Genomic DNA, 19614 nt, shown 5'->3' on the forward strand with positions numbered 1-19614 from the left:
TGCCCAAGCAATAAACAGGACAGACAATAGGATTTTATTTATTTTTACACTGTATTTTCACTGAAAGCTGACCGAATCCGACCCGAGCCCGAATACAATTTATAGCTACATTTTTGACCAACCTCGGCCTGACCCGTGGGGTACCGTCGGGCTCGGATTGCCACACTCTAGTGTATGTATGTGTCCCTATTGGGGCCTATCTGAATTTCTGTCTTTGAGAGATATTATTTTGTAATATAACTGACTTTTCTATCCATACATATACATTTTAAATATATTAAAATGATAAGGCATCTTTGAGTAAACTGCGAGTATCATTTAAGTAGGCTATGTCGTGGCCGGCCGAGTGTCCTCTTTTTTGGAAATCAAAATATGGTCACCCTACCTTCACACATTTTTATTTTTACAAGTACCAACCTAGTCATTACCACATTTGTTACACATTAGCCTGTTTGTGATTCAGTTCATTACACTGAAGATATCATACAATCAGATTAGCAGTTGTGTTGGACATTTTTCATTTTTGGCCTTTTAAAACTTGTCTCGTTCAGACATAACAGGTCAAAAGGACACTCTTGGAGCAGGATGTCCCGGATACACAGCAGCCACCCCCTTTACTTGCTCTGTTAGCACTTATTTTCCGCAGTGGTGACAAGTGAATATATGTTGTGTTCAACTCAGCATGTTGATTTTACAGTCAGTCACACACCCATCAAATGACAATACTGTGCGCCAACCATTTCTCACCCTTGAAGTTTTTGGATGGCAGATGACCACCTGGCATCCTAGAAATTGTTGACATGCGTGTGTGAGAAGTGTGAAGGACAATTACAGTGGCAGAAGCGAAAAACGCAAATTGACCCTTTGCAGAACCAGTGTTTGGTCTGTCTGTTCTGGGCTACTGTAGATGAACATGGCGGACTCCACGGAAGAGGATCCACTACTACAATTCTAACCTAACAAAAACACTACAATTCTTAGTTGATTGTGTTGTAAATATTTTAATAACTTTTTTTTAAAATATCAGTATAAATATAGTTGTATTTGTTGAATTAGCCTTGTGTAGCACAAACAACCACCCAGTGAATGTTGAAATAAAATGTGTTATAGCCTAACGAAGTGCTCATACTACCAGCAACAACACAACAGCTTGACCAGCTATATTATCACTGAGTCATGGCTGCTGACAAGTTGCTTGAGCACCCGTTTACGTAGTTTTGTCATCACAGGCTTGTGTGTGTCTGCTACTTGCAACAAAGCACCTTGACTGAAAGTCATCTAAAGTATGTATTTGGTCAGAAAAACATCTGTGCTTATGATTAGTGTCTGAGTCCCATTCTAACATCACATTTCACCCCATTGCATCCCTGTGTGCACTGCAATTTACAGATAGCTAACATAGCTTAATAACACAGTACCTCAGCTAGAAAAAAACCCCATATGACTGATTGATGCTTCAATGTGTCATTGGAGCGCAGAAAAAAGTTGAGGCCAACTCAACTTTAATTTGTTGGTCCGTCGGCAGCAACAAGTGCCAGGTGTCAGTTTGTAGCTTTGTCACCAGCTTTCATTGAAAATAACTTGTAGCCTCTTGCTGTGTCACTGGTAGTGTGACCACTGCATTAGACTCTTGTTGTGCAATTACCACTTCAGAAAATATTTCTTATAACCCTCCAAAATGTAACCACGTTTATATTTAACATGTACATATGTTCATGATTGTTACATTTAACGTCAACCTCAAAAAAGCACAAAAAAAAGAGGAAAGGCTGAGGATGCTTTTTAGTCGTCCATATTCAGCTCCTCAATAAATTGCACACTGTAGAGAGGCGTGCTTGATTTGTGACATGTATAGCTGCAGACACATTCCATTTGTAGCGGACACAACATGCCCCTACAAACTGCACCCATCAAAAGTATAAGACAAACCCACTATTGCGATGGTTATCTGAACCCTGCTATCACGGCATTCACTACAGTGAATATATGCAAGGCCAAAGGTAGCAATAATGGACTTTATAATCCATTTTACATGAAGACTTGATTCACTCTTAAATAATGAGATGTAATCCTGACCATTACCCTTACCCTAGCCTTATCCCCCTCTCTTTTAACCTAAAACTTCACTGTTAGCGATTCGCTAACTTAACATTTTCGTCTGAAATTCCACTTTCCAAAGGGGGCTGATCGTGGACTGACGTGTAGGTATGGTGCGCAAGTCATGTATCTAGTGGGTGGGTCACGTAGCTGCTGCAGTTGCAGCTATACCTTCTGCCATAGAGTGCTCTGGGGATGACTTATTTTTATGGCCTGACAAGGAAGTTAGCTTTGCCGTGGTTCCCTCGTCAAAAAGCCTATGGGATTATTTTACTGGATTTTAACTTATTGCAGAAAATAAGCTTTATGGCAAACAAACATTTATGATACTTACATGTCTTCTTAAGCAAGATAATTTTCACAAATGAACACCATGAGTTATGTAGTTTCATTTAGCCACTTGTTAACAACCCCCTTCTTGAAGACACATTAAAGCTTCAAAATTTACGAGTGGCATATGTACTGATGTATTTTATGTCATACAACAAAATGTTTACACAAAAAAAGTCTCTTAGGGCCTTTTCACACCCAGGTCATTTGGTCCAGACTTTTGGACTTTCCAGTTTGGTCCACAGGTGTGAAAACTACCATGGTCCGGACCAAACGGCCGAAATTTGGTCCGGCCAAAAGAGGTGGTCTCAGTCCGGACCAAACGGAACCATGGTCTGGTCTGTTACTAGTGTGAAAGCATTTTTTTTGGATGGTTCAGACTTTTGGACCATTGACAGGAAATTCTGGTGCACCGGTTGTTCATTTCCGCCAGAGGAGAAGTCAAGTCCACCATCAAAAATGAGCCGTCTATGGTCACTCACCTCGACACTGGTCGCTCACGAGTTGGCAGGACTCTCAGCATTGCTAACATTGCTAGCTGTCTCCTCCTCCTCCTTTCCTGCCGGCGACAATGACATCTTCGCACAAGGTGTAGATTTATATTTCGTTTTTGTACGAGCCACGAGTATTGTGCTCTACGTTGGTGCTGCAGCTGATAGCAATGCCATAATAGTATGAGTAACATGGCGATTATTAAAATCGGTTCGTCCATTTTCATGAGGTAATATTTGTAAACACTGAAGGGATTTCTCCCTGCCTACTTGACAACACGCTGACGTCAGACTCCCACCCATTTATAAACCAATCGATGTCAAATATAAGGTGACGCAACCCTCGTAGATGAACATAACTATGTCATGTAAAGTTCAGCCACAGGCTGCAGTGGCGGACGCACAGGCTGCCCTCAAACACCGGGACATTGTGGGTCACGTCCAGCATGGCAGAGGAGGGTTCGGACTGGGAACAACAACACCCACATGGCAGATGGCTACTCCAGTCGAACGGAGGAAAATGGTGGTGGTGGAAGTGCGAAATCAGGAGGAAGCAGCCAGATGTGCCAGAGCAGTCTCCCAGGCACAGCAAGGCCGGTGGATGAGGTGGGACGGCATAGAGAGGAGGAAAATCACCTGGAGCGAGCTGTGGAATATGGAGTCCAACAGGCTAAGTTTCATCATCAGGGCTACTTATGATGTTCTTCCCTCTCCAGCAAACTTACATCTCTGGTTTGGAGAAGACCCAGCATGTCTCCTGTGCGCTGCCCCAGCAACCTTGAAACATACCTTAGTGAGCTGTAAGATCTGTCTGACCCAAGGAAGGTACACCTGGCGGCACAACCAAGTGCTGAAGTGCCTAGCTTCTGCAATTGAGCACAGGAGAACCACAGCAAATGCCATCCTGCAATCGGCTCAGAATACCTTCCCACGAACATCAGCCTTCATCCGGAAAGGGGAGAAACAACGGACCAACGCCTCCATGTCAGACCCAAGCCCACTAAATGCAGCCAGGGATTGGGAAATGCGCGTCGACCTAAGCCAGAAACTCACCTTCCCCCCAGAGATCGCAGTGACCAACCTGCGGCCAGATCTCATGCTCTGGTCAAAGTTCTGCCACCGTGTCTTCATCATCGAGCTGACGGTCCCTTGGGAAGATGCCATCGACGAGGCTCATGAAAGGAAAAAGCTGCGCTATGCCAACCTCGCAGCTGAGGCAGAAGATCGTGGCTGGAGCATGAAGGTACGCCCAGTAGAGGTGGGCTGCAGGGGCTCTGTTGCCAGCTCTACAGCAAGGCTCCTGAAGGAAGTTGGCATAAGAGGGCAGACCTTGAGGAAGACCATTAAAAAGCTTGCCATAGCTGCAGAGAAGAGCAGTCACTGGCTGTGGCTAAGAAGAAAGGAGACAGCGTGGGGAGTTAAATGACCACTTAGTCCCATGCAGCACACACCCAGGTCTGATCAGCCTGTGGTGGGCCTGCCTCAGCTGAGAGTGTCTTGTGATAAATGGCTGAAACACCCAGTGAAGCTGAGGTACACAACTGAAGATGTGCTGCATGGGAAGAAACATCACTAAGTGGTCATCATCAAGCTCAACCCAACCCAGAGGACATCTCTCTCTCAACCCACTCAGGTAAAGCATCGAACTGAATCATTAGGGATTGTAACACCTAGTCCTGCTAAGAATTCTTTAGTCCACTCACAGAATTGCAATGTGAATGCAAAACCAAGAAACCCGGTCTGGACTTTTAGGTCTGAAAACGCCCTTAAGCTTGTGTGAACCACAGACTTTATTTCAGGCATTTATTAAAAAAAACCAACCAAACAAAAAAAAACCCCTTGACTTTGAGACACAGGAACCAAGTGTAATCCCCTCTATACACTGTACGATTTTAACAATCTTATTAAGACTATTGCATGACACACTGTGAGACGTGGATCCAATAAACTTTGGTACAACGTCAAGTTTGATGTGTGCAGATTGTACGATGGCCGTTAACTAGTGAATCGCAGGTTATGACGTATGTCAATATGCAACGTCATCAGCATGCACTGCATCAGCGTGCGTCATCCATCTGCACCACCATAGGTAGCTTGCTCACCTGGAAGTTGCAGTTTCTCCGCAATTTCCTTCCATGCAGCGTCTTTTTTCTCGCGGTCATGATAGCAGCTGGAGGAAACATCAAATTAACAAGGCTTCTGCTGCCACAGCTCCACCAAACTTTCCTCTTTCTGGGAGTTCCACAGACTTCTTTTTGTTCATTTTACCTCCATGGCAAGCGATCATTTCTTTGGGTTTAGTGCCGGTGTAGCGGTGACCATTGCGTCATTTCATGCTGCATTTCTATTGGTTGATTAGTAGACGTAGGTCGTAGCAGCTGTCACACTGTGAGAAAGTCATCCTAAATTTTTGACACCGTCAGAATTTTATCTCAGGTTATTTTTGGTCGCAAGACGCTGACAACGGCCGTCCTTGAACCTGTCTCACAGCAAGACCACCGTTTTAGAGCCACGACCAAAGATATCGCCACGTTTCTCCCACGATGGTCATCTTTCGTCTGGGACAGCCTAAAATCGCACAGTGTATACCGGCCATAAGATGCTAACTCATTTCTGGGTTTTAGGACTCATACTTGGGGCACTTTATTGCACACTGCAGTGAGGGATACCTAATTTCGGTTGTCAGACATGATAGATTATCGTCTGATGCTGGTGCCCCTCCACATGCAGCTGGTATCCTTCATTTCTTTGTCCCTGCCCCTCAGACAACCTTAGTCCGCCACTGCATATCCTCTTCACTGCATGTGTGGCTAAGAGGCCCAAATGTACACTTAAAGATGACTAGACATTAAACATTTTCTTTTTTACAGTGATTAAGATTTTATTGCTGGGGATGTGACACTTTTTGCTCCGACAGTTTCCCACCTCAATCTACCAAAATAGACTAAATCTGGTACAAAATGGAGCACTGGATGATGACTGACCAGACACTACTGAACCAATGTAAGATATTTCATACACAGGTCACCTTACTCTTATTTGGGGGTTTCACAAAGTACCAGTCCTGCTATTCTATTTTTTCCCAGTGTTTTCTGAGGCAGCCCCAAATCTTCACTTAGTAGTTGGAGGACACTTACACCAAAGGACACGCACGCTCACACACATACAGAGTCGTCCTCCAGAGGTGCAGCAGCAGCCCGCACACCACCACACTGTTTCTATGTATGTGCCGGCTCAGTGCAGACAGAGGTTGTAAACATGGCGGCGGACGGGATGGTGCTCACCAACCACGACCATCAGACCCGAGTAGGGATTCTGACGGGTAAGGAGTCTGTGTGATAAAATGCGACAAAATGCTTCTCAATTGTGCACCTGTGTGGCGTTTTGCCGTCGGTTGCCTGTGCACGTCTGTGTTACGATACGAGCTGTCTTCGCTGCCGAGCTAGCTACCGTTAGCCAGTATGCTAAGCTAACCGGTTTGGTTGACTGTGATTGCTCCAGCGTTAGCTGCCTGCATTTTGACAGGTCGGACAGATGCGGAATTTGCTTTGTAACAACGCTATTTGCGACTCTATATTGAAGTTTGTAACGTTTATATTATCATGTGAGCGCTTGCTATCACATTCAGTGTTGTACTAGTTAGCTACACGACATTGTAGTGAGATATTTTAATCAGCGTCAAGTGAGACAGTAGGAGCAAGAACGCCCAGCAAAGACTTTCAAAATTAGGGGTCTATTCCTTGGCGACTAAGGACTGCAGTGAGTTTTTAACTGAGATTGGCGCTTTTATTTTGAAAGCAAAAGCACCTTTCTTCCGATCTGGCGGTGCTGCATGTTGCCACCTTGACTCAAGTGAACGTTATATTTTGTAGCAATGTAGCGATACCGAGCCTACATCAGCTGCATTATTCATGTCCCTTTGCAGATCCGATATGTTGGCCGCTATTGACTGTGCTTTTCATGAACATTTCTTTTATGGTTCCTTTGACGGCCATTCATTTTGGGCTCTGTCTCTGATTTTTAAGATTGAACTCAGAAATCTACATTTATTAATCATAAATCGTACGTTTGGTGGCTATTAAAAGCTACTTAGAAGGCAAGGCGCATTACCAAAGCGAAATGAATTCTGTTGTGCAGATTGTTTTAGCAGCTTCTCTAATGAGCTCAGCTGATGTTCGCCTCTGAGTCGTGCAGAGAAGGACTGGGACCAGTATACAGTCGTGTGACAGCCACCAGTCACCAGTAGCCCTACTGCCTCCTTGCCAAGGCAGGGGGAGACGTGAGAATAATGCTAAGAGGATGCGCCCCAGCAGCTGGCTGGGAAGTCTGTCGTGGTTTTGATGAGCTAGCATCTGGGCTAAAAGCAGCTAACCCTGCTGTCCATACAGCTGACAACCACAACCTCCTGTCACATGTTAACACACGTTCCCAACCCATTCATGTGGTGTGTATGTTGGAATATGTGTTTTGTCTGGGTTACACATCAAGCCTACTATGGGGTAGACATTTTAACTGAGGAGTTAGGTCAAATTTAGGGTCAAATATGGGGTTTAGAAATTTTGCCTTAAGGTTACATATGTGCAGCAAAGGTTGAAAATATGATTTAATATTGGTAATGAACACATGGGGGACTGTTCTTTACTTATCAGAGGAGGGGGGTGACTGGGATGTGACTTCTTTTTTTTTTTTACCCTCCCTGAAGCTACTGACAATTTTCCTTGAGCCTTCCCGAGTAACTTGGGGAAAATGCATCACCCTCCCTCTACCATCAATAAGTTACATTTTTAAAACTTACCCTTTGATGTTTGACAGTTAAAAGTTGAAGACAAAATCCTTGAGTTGTTAAAAAAAAAAAAAGCCTCATTTTTTCACTTTTCTCATGCTGCTGGTTAGTTTGTGCAAATGGTTTATTGTTGGCCAAATTTTAAAGGAGACATAGAATAAATTTGGATGAAATATCACTAAATGAAATGTTTTGCATATATTTTATAGTTTTTCTTCTGATGGACGCATGTGTTGCACATGATGTATCTAACGGTGATCAAAATTTTTTGCATAGTTTGTTGGATATGATAAATGGTGTAATTTTGGCGATTTTTAAAGAAAACATGCCTTTGAGCCTGTCCACAAAATAAATACAAAGTACAACCATCTAAATTTGTATGCCCCTCCCCTAAGCCAAAATAAAAAAAATATGTCCCTTACCAGTGCTTAAAGAATTACTTGACATGACTCTCCCCCTCTCCTCTCATAAATAACAAACAGTCCCTAAGAACTGTTTGCTCTACCAGGCAAAGTCTCATAGACTGATTGTTCAATTAGCATTACTGAAACCAAAGTGATGAGGTTTTCCTCCTGTGATTACTGGGCAGAAGGAGCCAGATTAATGCTATACACTGTACAAGGTGTGCTAAATTTAATACCTTTGGAAATACTTCAAATAATGGCCATGGATTTGCCAGAGAGGGAAGTAGTGTCCAAAGGGGAAACTACTTAAGGTCCAGTGTGTAGGATTTAGGGGAATATAGTGACAGAAATGGAATATAATGTAAAAAATGTTTTCTTTATTGTGTTATCACCTAAAATAAGATTTGCTGTTTTTTCGTTACTTCAGAATGAGCTGTTATATCTACATAGGGAGCGGGTCCTCGTCCATGGAGATCGCCATGTTGTGCTGCCATGTTTGTACAGTAGCCTAGAATGGACAAACCAAACTTTGTGTTTTTGTGTCGGCCCCTCTGTTATGACAGTGTTTATTTATTTATTTTTTAAAGGTGCTTTATTCACTGATTTTAATGATTTAAATCTCAAGGTCCATTTGTTTGGAAGGAAGGAAACCTCTCTGCTCACTTACAGAACCTTTTGAGTGTCTTGATCGGAAGTAGGTGAGCACATATAAACAGTATAGGAGAAACACTGATTTGTAACATGAACATGCTTTATTCTGTCTATCTATTGGTTTTAATCACCTGGTGCATTTATTTTGGAGAGAAGGAGACCTCTACAGATAATTGGGCTCTCAGTAAAAGGAGGAAAAAAAGGAGAAATTTCAGCTGGTTGCAATCTGCAGTCCTCACTGCTACATGCCACTCTCCCTAATTTTTTATTTTTATTTTTTTTTTAAAATATTTTCGGGGGCTTTTTAGCCTTTAATGGATAGGACAGACAAGCGTGAAGGGGGGAGAAAGAGTGGGAGTGACATGCAGCAAAGGGCCACAGGCTGGAGTTGAACCTGGGCCGCTGCGGCAACAGCCTTGTACATGGGGCGCCTGCTCTACCACTAAGCCACCGACGCCCAAATCTCCCTAAATTTTAATCTCTTTTAAGAAACATTAAAGCTGGAGAAATGCAATATTTTTGTATTGTCAACAAATTCCATGAAAAGACCCAAACCAACATTGAATTGATCGTACTAACAAGCAGTGTGTATGTATCCAAATTCTGATATATCATACTCTTCGAAACACATACACTAGACCCCCAGAAACACCACTTCGCCTTGCTTCAAATTTTTGCCAGTGGCCACTTGCAGTATTGCAATGAAGAAATCCCTTGCGGCCTAAAAAGCATTTTCCCTGTTGGCCAAAAGAAATGTCTGTGAAACTGTTGACAGGACACCTCAAACTGCAAAAAAGGTCAATTATGACTTCCTCTGTTATTGTAAGTTTATAAAACTTCTCGAGTGGAGAAAAGCCATTTTAAAATCTCTCCTTCATTATTATAATGTGAAGACTATGAGTCAAGTGAGGAGTCATGGGTGGGGCCACCAGGAGAAACACTACAACACATCGGTGGGTGACTTACCCCAGAAGTAAACCCGGGAGCTAAAATTTTTTTAGGTGTAAGTGCCAGGGGAGAGATTGCATTGGACTGCAAAGGTGCCTTCTTGGGGTCCAGTATCTAGTTTCGATTGTATATTATTAGACTTACACCATTCTGACACATCCACTTTCCTCCTTCCATAACTCAGGAACCTGTTATCACAGGGAGGCATCACTGGACTAGTTGCAAGGGTTTGTGAGGTTGTGTGTGTGCAAAACGTGTGGATGCATGCATGTGGTTGCAGCTATAGTGAATGCACGCTTGTCTTGACTCAATCCCACATACACCTTCCTGTTGCTGAAAATACTCACTAATGCACCACAGTCTATTAATCCGCAGCCAAAAATAGTCCCCAATAACATTTCTCCCTGTCCGAGTAGCATTTGTGAAAAACCACAGAGCTCAGATGTTTCAGGACATTATATATATTTACATCTTCAGTAGGGACAAATTAGTTCTAACTAGCACCAGTTTATGCCTTTAATGTAGGACAGTTTATATTTACATTTGAATCACAGATGAACATTAGGGGTTTTTTTGTTTTTTGTTTTTTGGAAAAATAAATACTTGACAATCTTTATATCTCCTTGCTTGTTTAGCATGACACTAGGGGAAATATAAATGCATTATTTTGTTGAAAATTTGATAGAAATTCACAACATATAGACTAACTAATAAATTGTTTTAATCTTGGTATGTGTTGTACAAATTGAACAAGGACATATGACTTTGTTTAGTTCACAAATTAACAGTTGAAATTGTGTCAAGGGTTACCAAATGTTTTTTTGTTATGCAGCAGAACAAATACTTTTTATCCAGAGGTTAGGAGTCTTTGAGGAGTCTGAAAATAACTTCAGAACACCATTCATTTTTGTTAAACAGTCTTCTGGGTATTTCAAAGATCGAGGGATACTTTTTCTGAAAAACAGATACCTGTAAGCTTAAAGTAATGGTATTTTGTGAGAGGCAAAAACTGGAGCTGGACATTGGAAAGTACTTCGTGAAGGACTAAAACATTGTTGGTGTTGGTCATTTCATGTTGACAATGAAAAAATATTGAACTAGAGACTATCTTGCGATTGGGTCACTCCAGCCACGATGCAGCAATCCGTAACTTAAAACGAATGTTGGCTTGGAGCATAAAGTGGGGAGGTGAACAGCCCCTTTCCTCCTTCCTACCACTCCTACTGCTGATGCCTCACCCGGAACACACCCATATAACATTTTAAATTAAATACTTCGGGATGTCAATCAACTGGTTAATTTCTCAGAAAAAATAAATAAAAAAAGAAAACAAAAATTGACATGACATACAAGAGGCCTTTCCTTTAAAGTCCGCCGCTCCATTGACTCACTGAGCTTCGGTTCTGCATTTCAAAGCACTATCCATTTACAGAGGGTGAAATTTTAATGTTTTGAAAAGTTGTCCAGGTTTGGTTTAGGTGGATTCCTCTATTCACTCTCCCTGCCAAGTGACCACATTGACTCTATTTTTAACTATGTGTCGATACCGAAAATTTCCAATGCCTGTTCTGATCCTCTCCTACCTTCTTGGAGAGCATCCAGACATCCAGAGCTACTTTATCAGCATGTTTATGCTGTGGTACTTTTGATATTATTTGAAACAGAGGTATGTGACTATAAAACAATGTAAACAATAGGATTTATAGCTATATATTTAAGTTAAATTGCAGTTTATCTGCAAAGCCCCCAGTAAAAATATATGTAGTAAGACAAGCATATGAAACTATAAAGATTAGTTAAGATCCCCATTTCATGGTGTCTCTGGTTTCAATTTGATATAGAGGAAAATGACACGTTTGAGAACATACTCACTTTCACCTAAATACCAAAGTTGATAGCCTGGATTATCTCTATTTGTGCCCTTGAACCAAAGTTTACCAACGTTTCACAATCAGGTTTGTTTTCCTGTTCATGTGTCAAGGGACTGTAATGACAGGCAGCAAAATGTCTGCAGTTGCTACAAAAGTCCTGAAATGTAATCAAGTGTAATATCTAGCACTGAACTAATTCTAATACTTATGTGTTTAATGTTGACTTTTAGACAGCTTGGGTTTTCTGGCCAGAAGTTAGCTCAGTCACTTAGATTCATGTTCTGCAAAATGTGGCTAGCTTTTCAAAATTCCATGTCAATATTGATTAAAATAAGAAATTATACATATAAAAATTCCCCCATTGTGTCGATCAACACAATGTTCGGTTGGTTAGCCATCCACACTTTGTCAGTTTTGATCTGGAAGTCCCACAGGATCTGAGCTCGGTCATTCTCGACCACTTTAGAGGATGTCTTCCATTCTGACCTTGGATCTTCCAGCCCATATTCAGTGCAGATGTTCTTATACACTATGCAAGCCACTTAGTGTTCCATGTACGCTGTTCCTGCCTGCATCTTACACCCTGCTATTATGTGCTGAACTGTCACAGGACCATCTTTGTACAGCCTGCACCTGGGGTCCTGTCTGACGTGGTAGACCCCTGCTTCTATTGATCTTGTACTAAATGCCTGTTCCTGTGCTGCCATGATTAGTGCTTCTGTGCTGTCTTTCAGTCCAGCCTTTTCCAGCCACTGGTAGGATTTCTTGATGTCGGCCACTTCTTTGATCTGTCGGTGGTACATGCTGTGCAGGGGCTTGTCCTTCCATGATAGTTCATCCTTCTCTTCTGCATTCTCAGGTGTCTGCTGCCTGAGGTATTCACTTGGCAGGTCATCTCTGAGGGCCAACTTCCTGATGTATTCATGGATCTTGATTGTTTTGTCCAAGACAGTGGCTCTGACACTCACAGCCCCCCTTGCTACGCTTAGTGTACTGTACAGTCTCAGGGTGCTGGACTTGGGATGAAACCCTCCGTGCACTGTGAGAAGCTTCCTTGTCTTGATATCAGTGGCCTCTGTCACCTCTTTTGGCCAACTTGTTAGGACCTGCCTTCCTCTACAGTATTTCCCATTAATTAACGAAACTATGGCGGCCCGCCATAGTTTAATTTGACCCGCCGTAGTTTCTAAATAAAAGATTTAAGCTGTTGAAAGTATTGACTTCCCATGATATAACTAATATCTCAAATGCCGTAGCGTTTTGTGCCGATGTGCTCAGGCTGTCAGATCCAGCGCTCGCAGTGCGAGCGTTTCACTCGACTAAAAATACGTGTGTGCGAACTGTAAAAAATATTTAAGGGCACGTGTGCGCATAAAAAAAAATCAGCCGAATATATATATATATATATATATATATATATATATATATATATATATGCCTATATGTATGTATGTATGTGTATATATATATATATATATATATATACAGTACAGGCCAAAAGTTTGGACACACCTTCTCATTCAATGCGTTTTCTTTATTTTCAGGACTATTTACATTGTAGATTCTCACTGAAGGCATCAAAACTAATGAATGAACACGTGGAGTTATGTACTTAACAAAAAAAGGTGAAATAACTGAAAACATGTTTTATATTCTAGTTTCTTCAAAATAGCCACCCTTTGCTCTGATTACTGCTTTGCACACTCTTGGCATTCTCTCCATGAGCTTCAAGAGGTAGTCACCTGAAATGGTTTCCACTTCACAGGCGTGCCTTATCAGGGTTAATTAGTGGAATTTCTTGCTTTATCAATGGGGTTGGGACCATCAGTTGTGTTGTGCAGAAGTCAGGTTAATACACAGCCGACAGCCCTATTGGACAACTGTTAAAATTCATATTATGGCAAGAACCAATCAGCTAACTAAAGAAAAATGAGTGGCCATCATTACTTTAAGAAATGAAGGTCAGTCAGTCCGGAAAATTGCAAAAACTTTAAATGTGTCCCCAAGTGGAGTCGCAAAAACCATCAAGCGCTACAACGAAACTGGCACACATGAGGACCGACCCAGGAAAGGAAGACCAAGAGTCACCTCTGCTTCTGAGGATAAGTTCATCCGAGTCACCAGCCTCAGAAATGGCAAGTTAACAGCAGCTCAGATCAGAGACCAGATGAATGCCACACAGAGTTCTAGCAGCAGACCCATCTCTAGAACAACTGTTAAGAGGAGACTGCGCGAATCAGGCCTTCATGGTCAAATAGCTGCTAGGAAACCACTGCTAAGGAGAGGCAACAAGCAGAAGAGATTTGTTTGGGCCAAGAAACACAAGGAATGGACATTAGACCAGTGGAAATCTGTGCTTTGGTCTGATGAGTCCAAATTTGAGATCTTTGGTTCCAACCGCCGTGTCTTTGTGAGACGCAGAAAAGGTGAACGGATGGATTCCACATGCCTGGTTCCCACTGTGAAGCATGGAGGAGGAGATGTGATGGTGTGGGGGTGTTTTGCTGGTGACACTGTTGGGGATTTATTCAAAATTGAAGGCACACTGAACCAGCATGGCTACCACAGCATCCTGCAGCGACATGCCATCCCATCCGGCTTGCGTTTAGTTGGACGATCATTTATTTTTCAACAGGACAATGACCCCAAACACACCTCCAGGCTGTGTAAGGGCTATTTGACCAAGAAGGAGAGTGATGGAGTGCTGCGGCAGATGACCTGGCCTCCACAGTCACCGGACCTGAACCCAATGGAGATGGTTTGGGGTGAGCTGGACCGCAGAGTGAAGGCAAAGGGGCCAACAAGTGCTAAACACCTCTGGGAACTCCTTCAAGACTGTTGGAAAACCATTTCAGGTGACTACCTCTTGAAGCTCATGGAGAGAATGCCAAGAGTGTGCAAAGCAGTAATCAGAGCAAAGGGTGGCTATTTTGAAGAAACTAGAATATAAAACATGTTTTCAGTTATTTCACCTTTTTTTGTTAAGTACATAACTCCACATGTGTTCATTCATAGTTTTGATGCCTTCAGTGAGAATCTACAATGTAAATAGTCCTGAAAATAAAGAAAACGCATTGAATGAGAAGGTGTGTCCAAACTTTTGTCCTGTACTGTATATATAGGTATAGCTGATGTAAGGTGAATTACTCCTGTGGGGGATCAATAAAGTTCTTATCTTAGCCATCTGAGAAGATCAAATACATTGTTTTTGGTGCCTAACTGTTTCCCAAGTATATTAGTGTGTGTGTGAATGAATAAACGAGAGGCATTAACGTAAATTTCTTTGAAGAAAGGCGCTTTATGAAATTAAGTCCATTCACTTGTATTAGTTTACAGCGCAGCCTTGCCACATCCAATATGGCGGCGACGTTGACGTATTGCAGCAGCGGGCAAACCCACTCGATGCGGCGTCTACGTATATATGTCTATGCTAGTTTCGAGCAGCGCAACCCGAGGCGCGCTCAGTTTGGTAGTTTGGCAGACCGAGGTGCGCTGAGATGGGTGTGGCGGCGCAGCAGGAGGAGGTGTCGACAGATCCAGCTTGGCGCAGTGACAGTTTCGTGCCAAAAGGCTTCGCCGAAGGTGCGCTAAAAGCTCGCCATCTGAAACCAGGTCTACTGTCAGCGCAGGGGGAGCGCAGCCGGTGTAAGCCGAAGTTTGGCTGACTGGCGGACAGTGCGCACACGTCACCAAAACCTCACAGGCAGGTTTCCAGAATGTCAGGCACATTAACGATGCAATAAATACCCCAAAAAAACATTATTCAATGCAACTATCTGCAATCAGCACATAAATGTATCTCTATACCGACTGTCCCGTCACATCTGATGTCAGATCAAAGGGGATTGGCACCGTTTGGCACGTTTGGCATGTGTAATGGAAACCCAATCTGATTTGATTAACTGCAAACTAATGAGTTCACATCCCTCTCAGCCAACCACAAACAGCCACAGCATCAGATAGGGAGTATATGTTCAGCATCTGTCATCTTAGAAAAGTCAAAAGAAAACAAACAGAGTGAGACTGCAAGAAAGAAAGAGAGCGCACGCGCACGAGAGAAACGCATCATTGATTTACAATTGTGGTGAGCTCCTCCCAGGCTACCTTTGCATCATCAGCCCGTGGAGGTCTGCTCACAGTTCCGTATATTCGGACACTGCGAGCTTGGACCTCCCGGACCAAAACATCAGTTTCCTCCTTGGAGAAGTTTGGCCGTCTGACGCTGCTGCTCTCTTCTGCAATGGCGAATTGAGTAAACTCTCATTACGACTTCGTGCGGCACATTTAAGGATGAGGAGTGGGGCTCATTTGATTGGTGTGATGTGTGTAAAACCCACTCCACGCCTTCTCTCCTTCCTCTTTCTGAATTGTGCATGTAGGAGGGACGGAGGTGGGACAGACGAGTAGCTGCGCCAGCGCGCACGGTGTGCCAAACTTGCAAAATCCGCCTGGCCACACCCAGTTGGCGAAGCGCAGGTGCGCTGTGTCCCGCCTCGCCCGGTCTGCGAAACTAGAGCCCAAAGCGTGGAGAAGAGGGACCGGGAAAATCGGCGGACCTCCGGGGAAGCCTGCTCCGTTCTTCCCGCAGTTAGGGACCGTTCGCTAGTAGTCCAACCCCCTTGGTTCTGATCATCTTCCCTCTCTTTGACACCATCGACCGCACTTGTCTAGTCTGAATGACATTCCGATGTCATTGCTGTCGATCCTGGTGAGGTGGATCGGTGAGTTGATGTCTCGCTCACTCCTGGCATACAGCTTGATGTCATCCATGTATAGGAGATGACTGATGGTTGCTCCACTTTGGAACTGGTATCTGTAGCTACTCTTTGTGTTGAGTTGGCTGAGGGGTTCAGGCCTATGCAGAACAGTAGCGGGGACAGTGCATCACTTTTTTATTTATTTTTTTATTTTATATACTTTAATCCCCCTGAAGGGAAATTCCATTTTTTCACTCTTTTTTGTCATTAACACCCAGGTCTGAAAGACACACACATGCACAAACAGGACCTATATATGCACAAAGTGGAGAGATGTCAGAGTGAGTGGGCTTCCCTTTGGTCAGGCTCCCCGAGCGGTTGGGGGGTTCGGTGCCTTGCTCAAGGGCACCTCGGCAGTGCCCAGGAGGTGAACTGGCACCTCTCCAGCCACCAGTCCACGCTCCATATTTGGTCTGGACAGGGACTTGAACCAGCGACCCTCCGGTTCCCAACCCAAGTCCCTATGACTTGCGACTCCCTACGACTGAGCTACTGCCGCCCCCACCTTGGTATATGCAGCACTTGGACGTAACTTGTGCAGTTGGCTTTGAGTTGGTCTCCAGAGTTGTTTCCCACAGCCCCATTGAGTGCTTGATGAAAGCTCTTAGTGTCCTGCTGTAAAAACTACATAGAACGTAGGGCTGGGCGATATGGCCTCAAAAAAAAAAAAAAAAAAATCTCAGATTTTTTCCCAACAAATCCAATTCAAAAAACAAGTTTTAAGAGTTAGCAGGTACCTGAGGTCCAACACATTCAGCATGTGAATAAACCCCAGCTTTTCCACAGTATATATGGGCACCGTATCTCTTGCAATATACATCACGACTGCATCCGTGGGGGAGCCCACTCTGAACTACGGAGACCAGCGCAGTGCATCAGTGGCGGATGTTAAAGAGAAACTCGATTTTCATCAAAACAAATTGACCTAAACTACAAATTCTAATTAATTGATAAAATCGATTTATCGCCCAGCCCTAATAGAACTGTGTAAAAAATTGGTATAATGTTTTATGTGTAATGTGTAAAGTGAATAAAATGAATACATCGTTGTATCAGAGGCAACATGACACAGCAGAACAAAGTTGCGTGTATTTTTGCATTTCACATTAAAATAAATCAATCAAATCAATGCATTCTGGTGTTAAAACAATCCAGTTAATTAATCAGTAGTACCAGTTAATATGGGCTGCCTAATCCCACATAATCAACTGTATTATCACTTAGCAAAACTAAGACGGAGTATAATAGGTAAAAAATAAAAACCTGCTCAGATTCCACTTAATGTGATGCATAGCATCTGTGCCCCATATATTTCGGCTGTCCATCTTTGCTGTCATTGGCATAGTAGCCTTCAGTGTTGATTACTCGTGATGTGTAACCAATCAGATAGTGCTGTGGGCGGGACATTGAGCGAGGCTACAGAATGGTGACAGCAGACAGAGGGGCTGCATTAGAGCCAAAGTTGCACATTTTTAAATGACTGTATCATATCGATTAAAAAAAAAAAAAACACAAAACACAAAAAAACCATGATGACCTCATTACCATGGTTGCGTCACATAACCATGTTATTACAGTAATGCCTTTATCGTCATGGCCCCAGTGGTAAGCTCCATGGTATTGCGGGTAGGCTTGTCACAATACCAGAATTTCACTAGTCGATACCAGTACCAGTGAGTTTCCACAATTCTCATTTGATACCACGATTAAAAAAAAAAAAAAAAAAAAAGTGAACCTCACTCACCTTGAATTCTTTATACAAGTCAGGGTGTCTGACCTCGACGAAGGCTTGCCATGGAAAGAAAGACATGAGTCAGCCTTCAATGTCCACGTTCGTATCCTTAAAAAAATTGTCGGGCTTAAACCGGGCTCGGGCTCATAATTACAGCTAAAGGGATGGGCCGGGCCGGGCTCGGAAAGAACATGCACGGATTCGGGTGGGGTCGGGCTGGATTTTTTGGACCCGATCTAAGCTCTAGCACTTGTAGAAGACATTGTTTTTAGCAAAGACGATGGAGAACAGGCGTTCTTCTTTGGCGCTCGTCCTCGGCACAGACTGACGCGTGTTTACTGCCATCGTCAATTCCGACAGGAATGGACACGGCCCGCTGAGGGCAAAGTTGTATCCTGTACTTACGGTACCGAAAAAAAAACAAGTACTGACGTAATTTTGCGTGTTGGCATCGACTTGGTACCGAAGTATTGGTTTTCATGTCAACCCTAATTGTGGGGGTTGTCTGTGATCTTAATCCACTGCGAATCTGCCATATCATTAATTTGTCTAATAAAAATCCATAAAATTACCTACCATATGAATATATTAGTGATGATAGTATTAGTCCCATGCAAATTGGCATCTTGGTGTTTTGGAGTCGTATTTAGTTTATTTGTTTTCTTTCTTTACTGATTAAGAGTTATGGAGGCTGCGTTGGCGATAACAAATGAAAGATTTGTAAGCATTTTGGGTGCAGGAGGCTCATCTCACTACACAATATAGAGACCTGTTCACAAAAGGAGCAAGCTTAAATCCACCAGAAGAATGACATCTTGAGAGATTATGAGATGGATAATGTGATAATATGTGGCAGAGTTGGTTCTATTTGTTTAACCCACATTTAAAAGAAAAGGAGGTTAATGCCGTACGTCACAGGTAGTAGTGCTGTGTCCTGTTTCTGTGTTGCGTTGAGTGGGTTTACAAATGACTGCGCATACCAAGGGGATGTCAGTAAATCTGATTAAAATACAGACTTTGCTCATCAGGTGCAAATGTTCATCTTAAAACACAGACATGGGGGGTTAATTTCTCAATCACATGAGGTCCCGTGGTAGTGATACCCCCGTGAAGAGGGCTTTAGTCTGCGCCAATTTTCATTGGAAAACTGACACAATCACGTTCCAGGCCATTGAAATGGTAATAAGACAATAAGAGTTTCAAACATCCCCAGTTAAAATTCTGGGCAATAACATTAATTAAGTGCACATGTGTGAACTTCCATCAAAATGTAAATAATTAGTAACAACTGAGGTTCCACTCTTATAGTGGACAAGCAGTGTATCTGTGATTGGTTTAATTTGATTCATCCTGTCAGAGGTGTTCTGTCCTGTAACCTGAACTTGTCTCTTCTTCAGTCAGTGACAGCTGTTTCAAGAACTTGGCTGAGGACAGGAGTGGAGTCAACCTGAAGGACCTGGTCCATGATCCCTCACTGTGAGTCTACACACATAGTCTATGCACTGCACACACACATGCATGCACACTGACATTCCACTTAATCTATCTTT

The 19614-nt window shown here is 43.0% G+C and overlaps 1 protein-coding gene across 2 annotated transcripts in view; it reads left to right on the top strand.

The window, feature by feature from the left end:
- Positions 1-6101: 6101 nt before the first annotated feature.
- gphna (gephyrin a) overlaps positions 6102-19614 on the top strand; it is a 44303-nt gene continuing 30790 nt past the window's right edge. The window contains exons 1-2 of one of the 2 annotated variants that reach the window (XM_049596253.1): positions 6102-6240; positions 19462-19540. In XM_049596253.1, the coding sequence (XP_049452210.1) occupies positions 6177-6240; positions 19462-19540 (143 nt within the window). In that variant the 5' untranslated portion in view covers positions 6102-6176. The remainder of the gene's footprint in view (positions 6241-19461; positions 19541-19614) is intronic. The other variant, XM_049596252.1, reaches the window with a different exon arrangement.

This window comes from Epinephelus fuscoguttatus, linkage group LG14 (assembly GCF_011397635.1).
Source record: "Epinephelus fuscoguttatus linkage group LG14, E.fuscoguttatus.final_Chr_v1".
NCBI lineage: Eukaryota > Metazoa > Chordata > Actinopteri > Perciformes > Serranidae > Epinephelus > Epinephelus fuscoguttatus.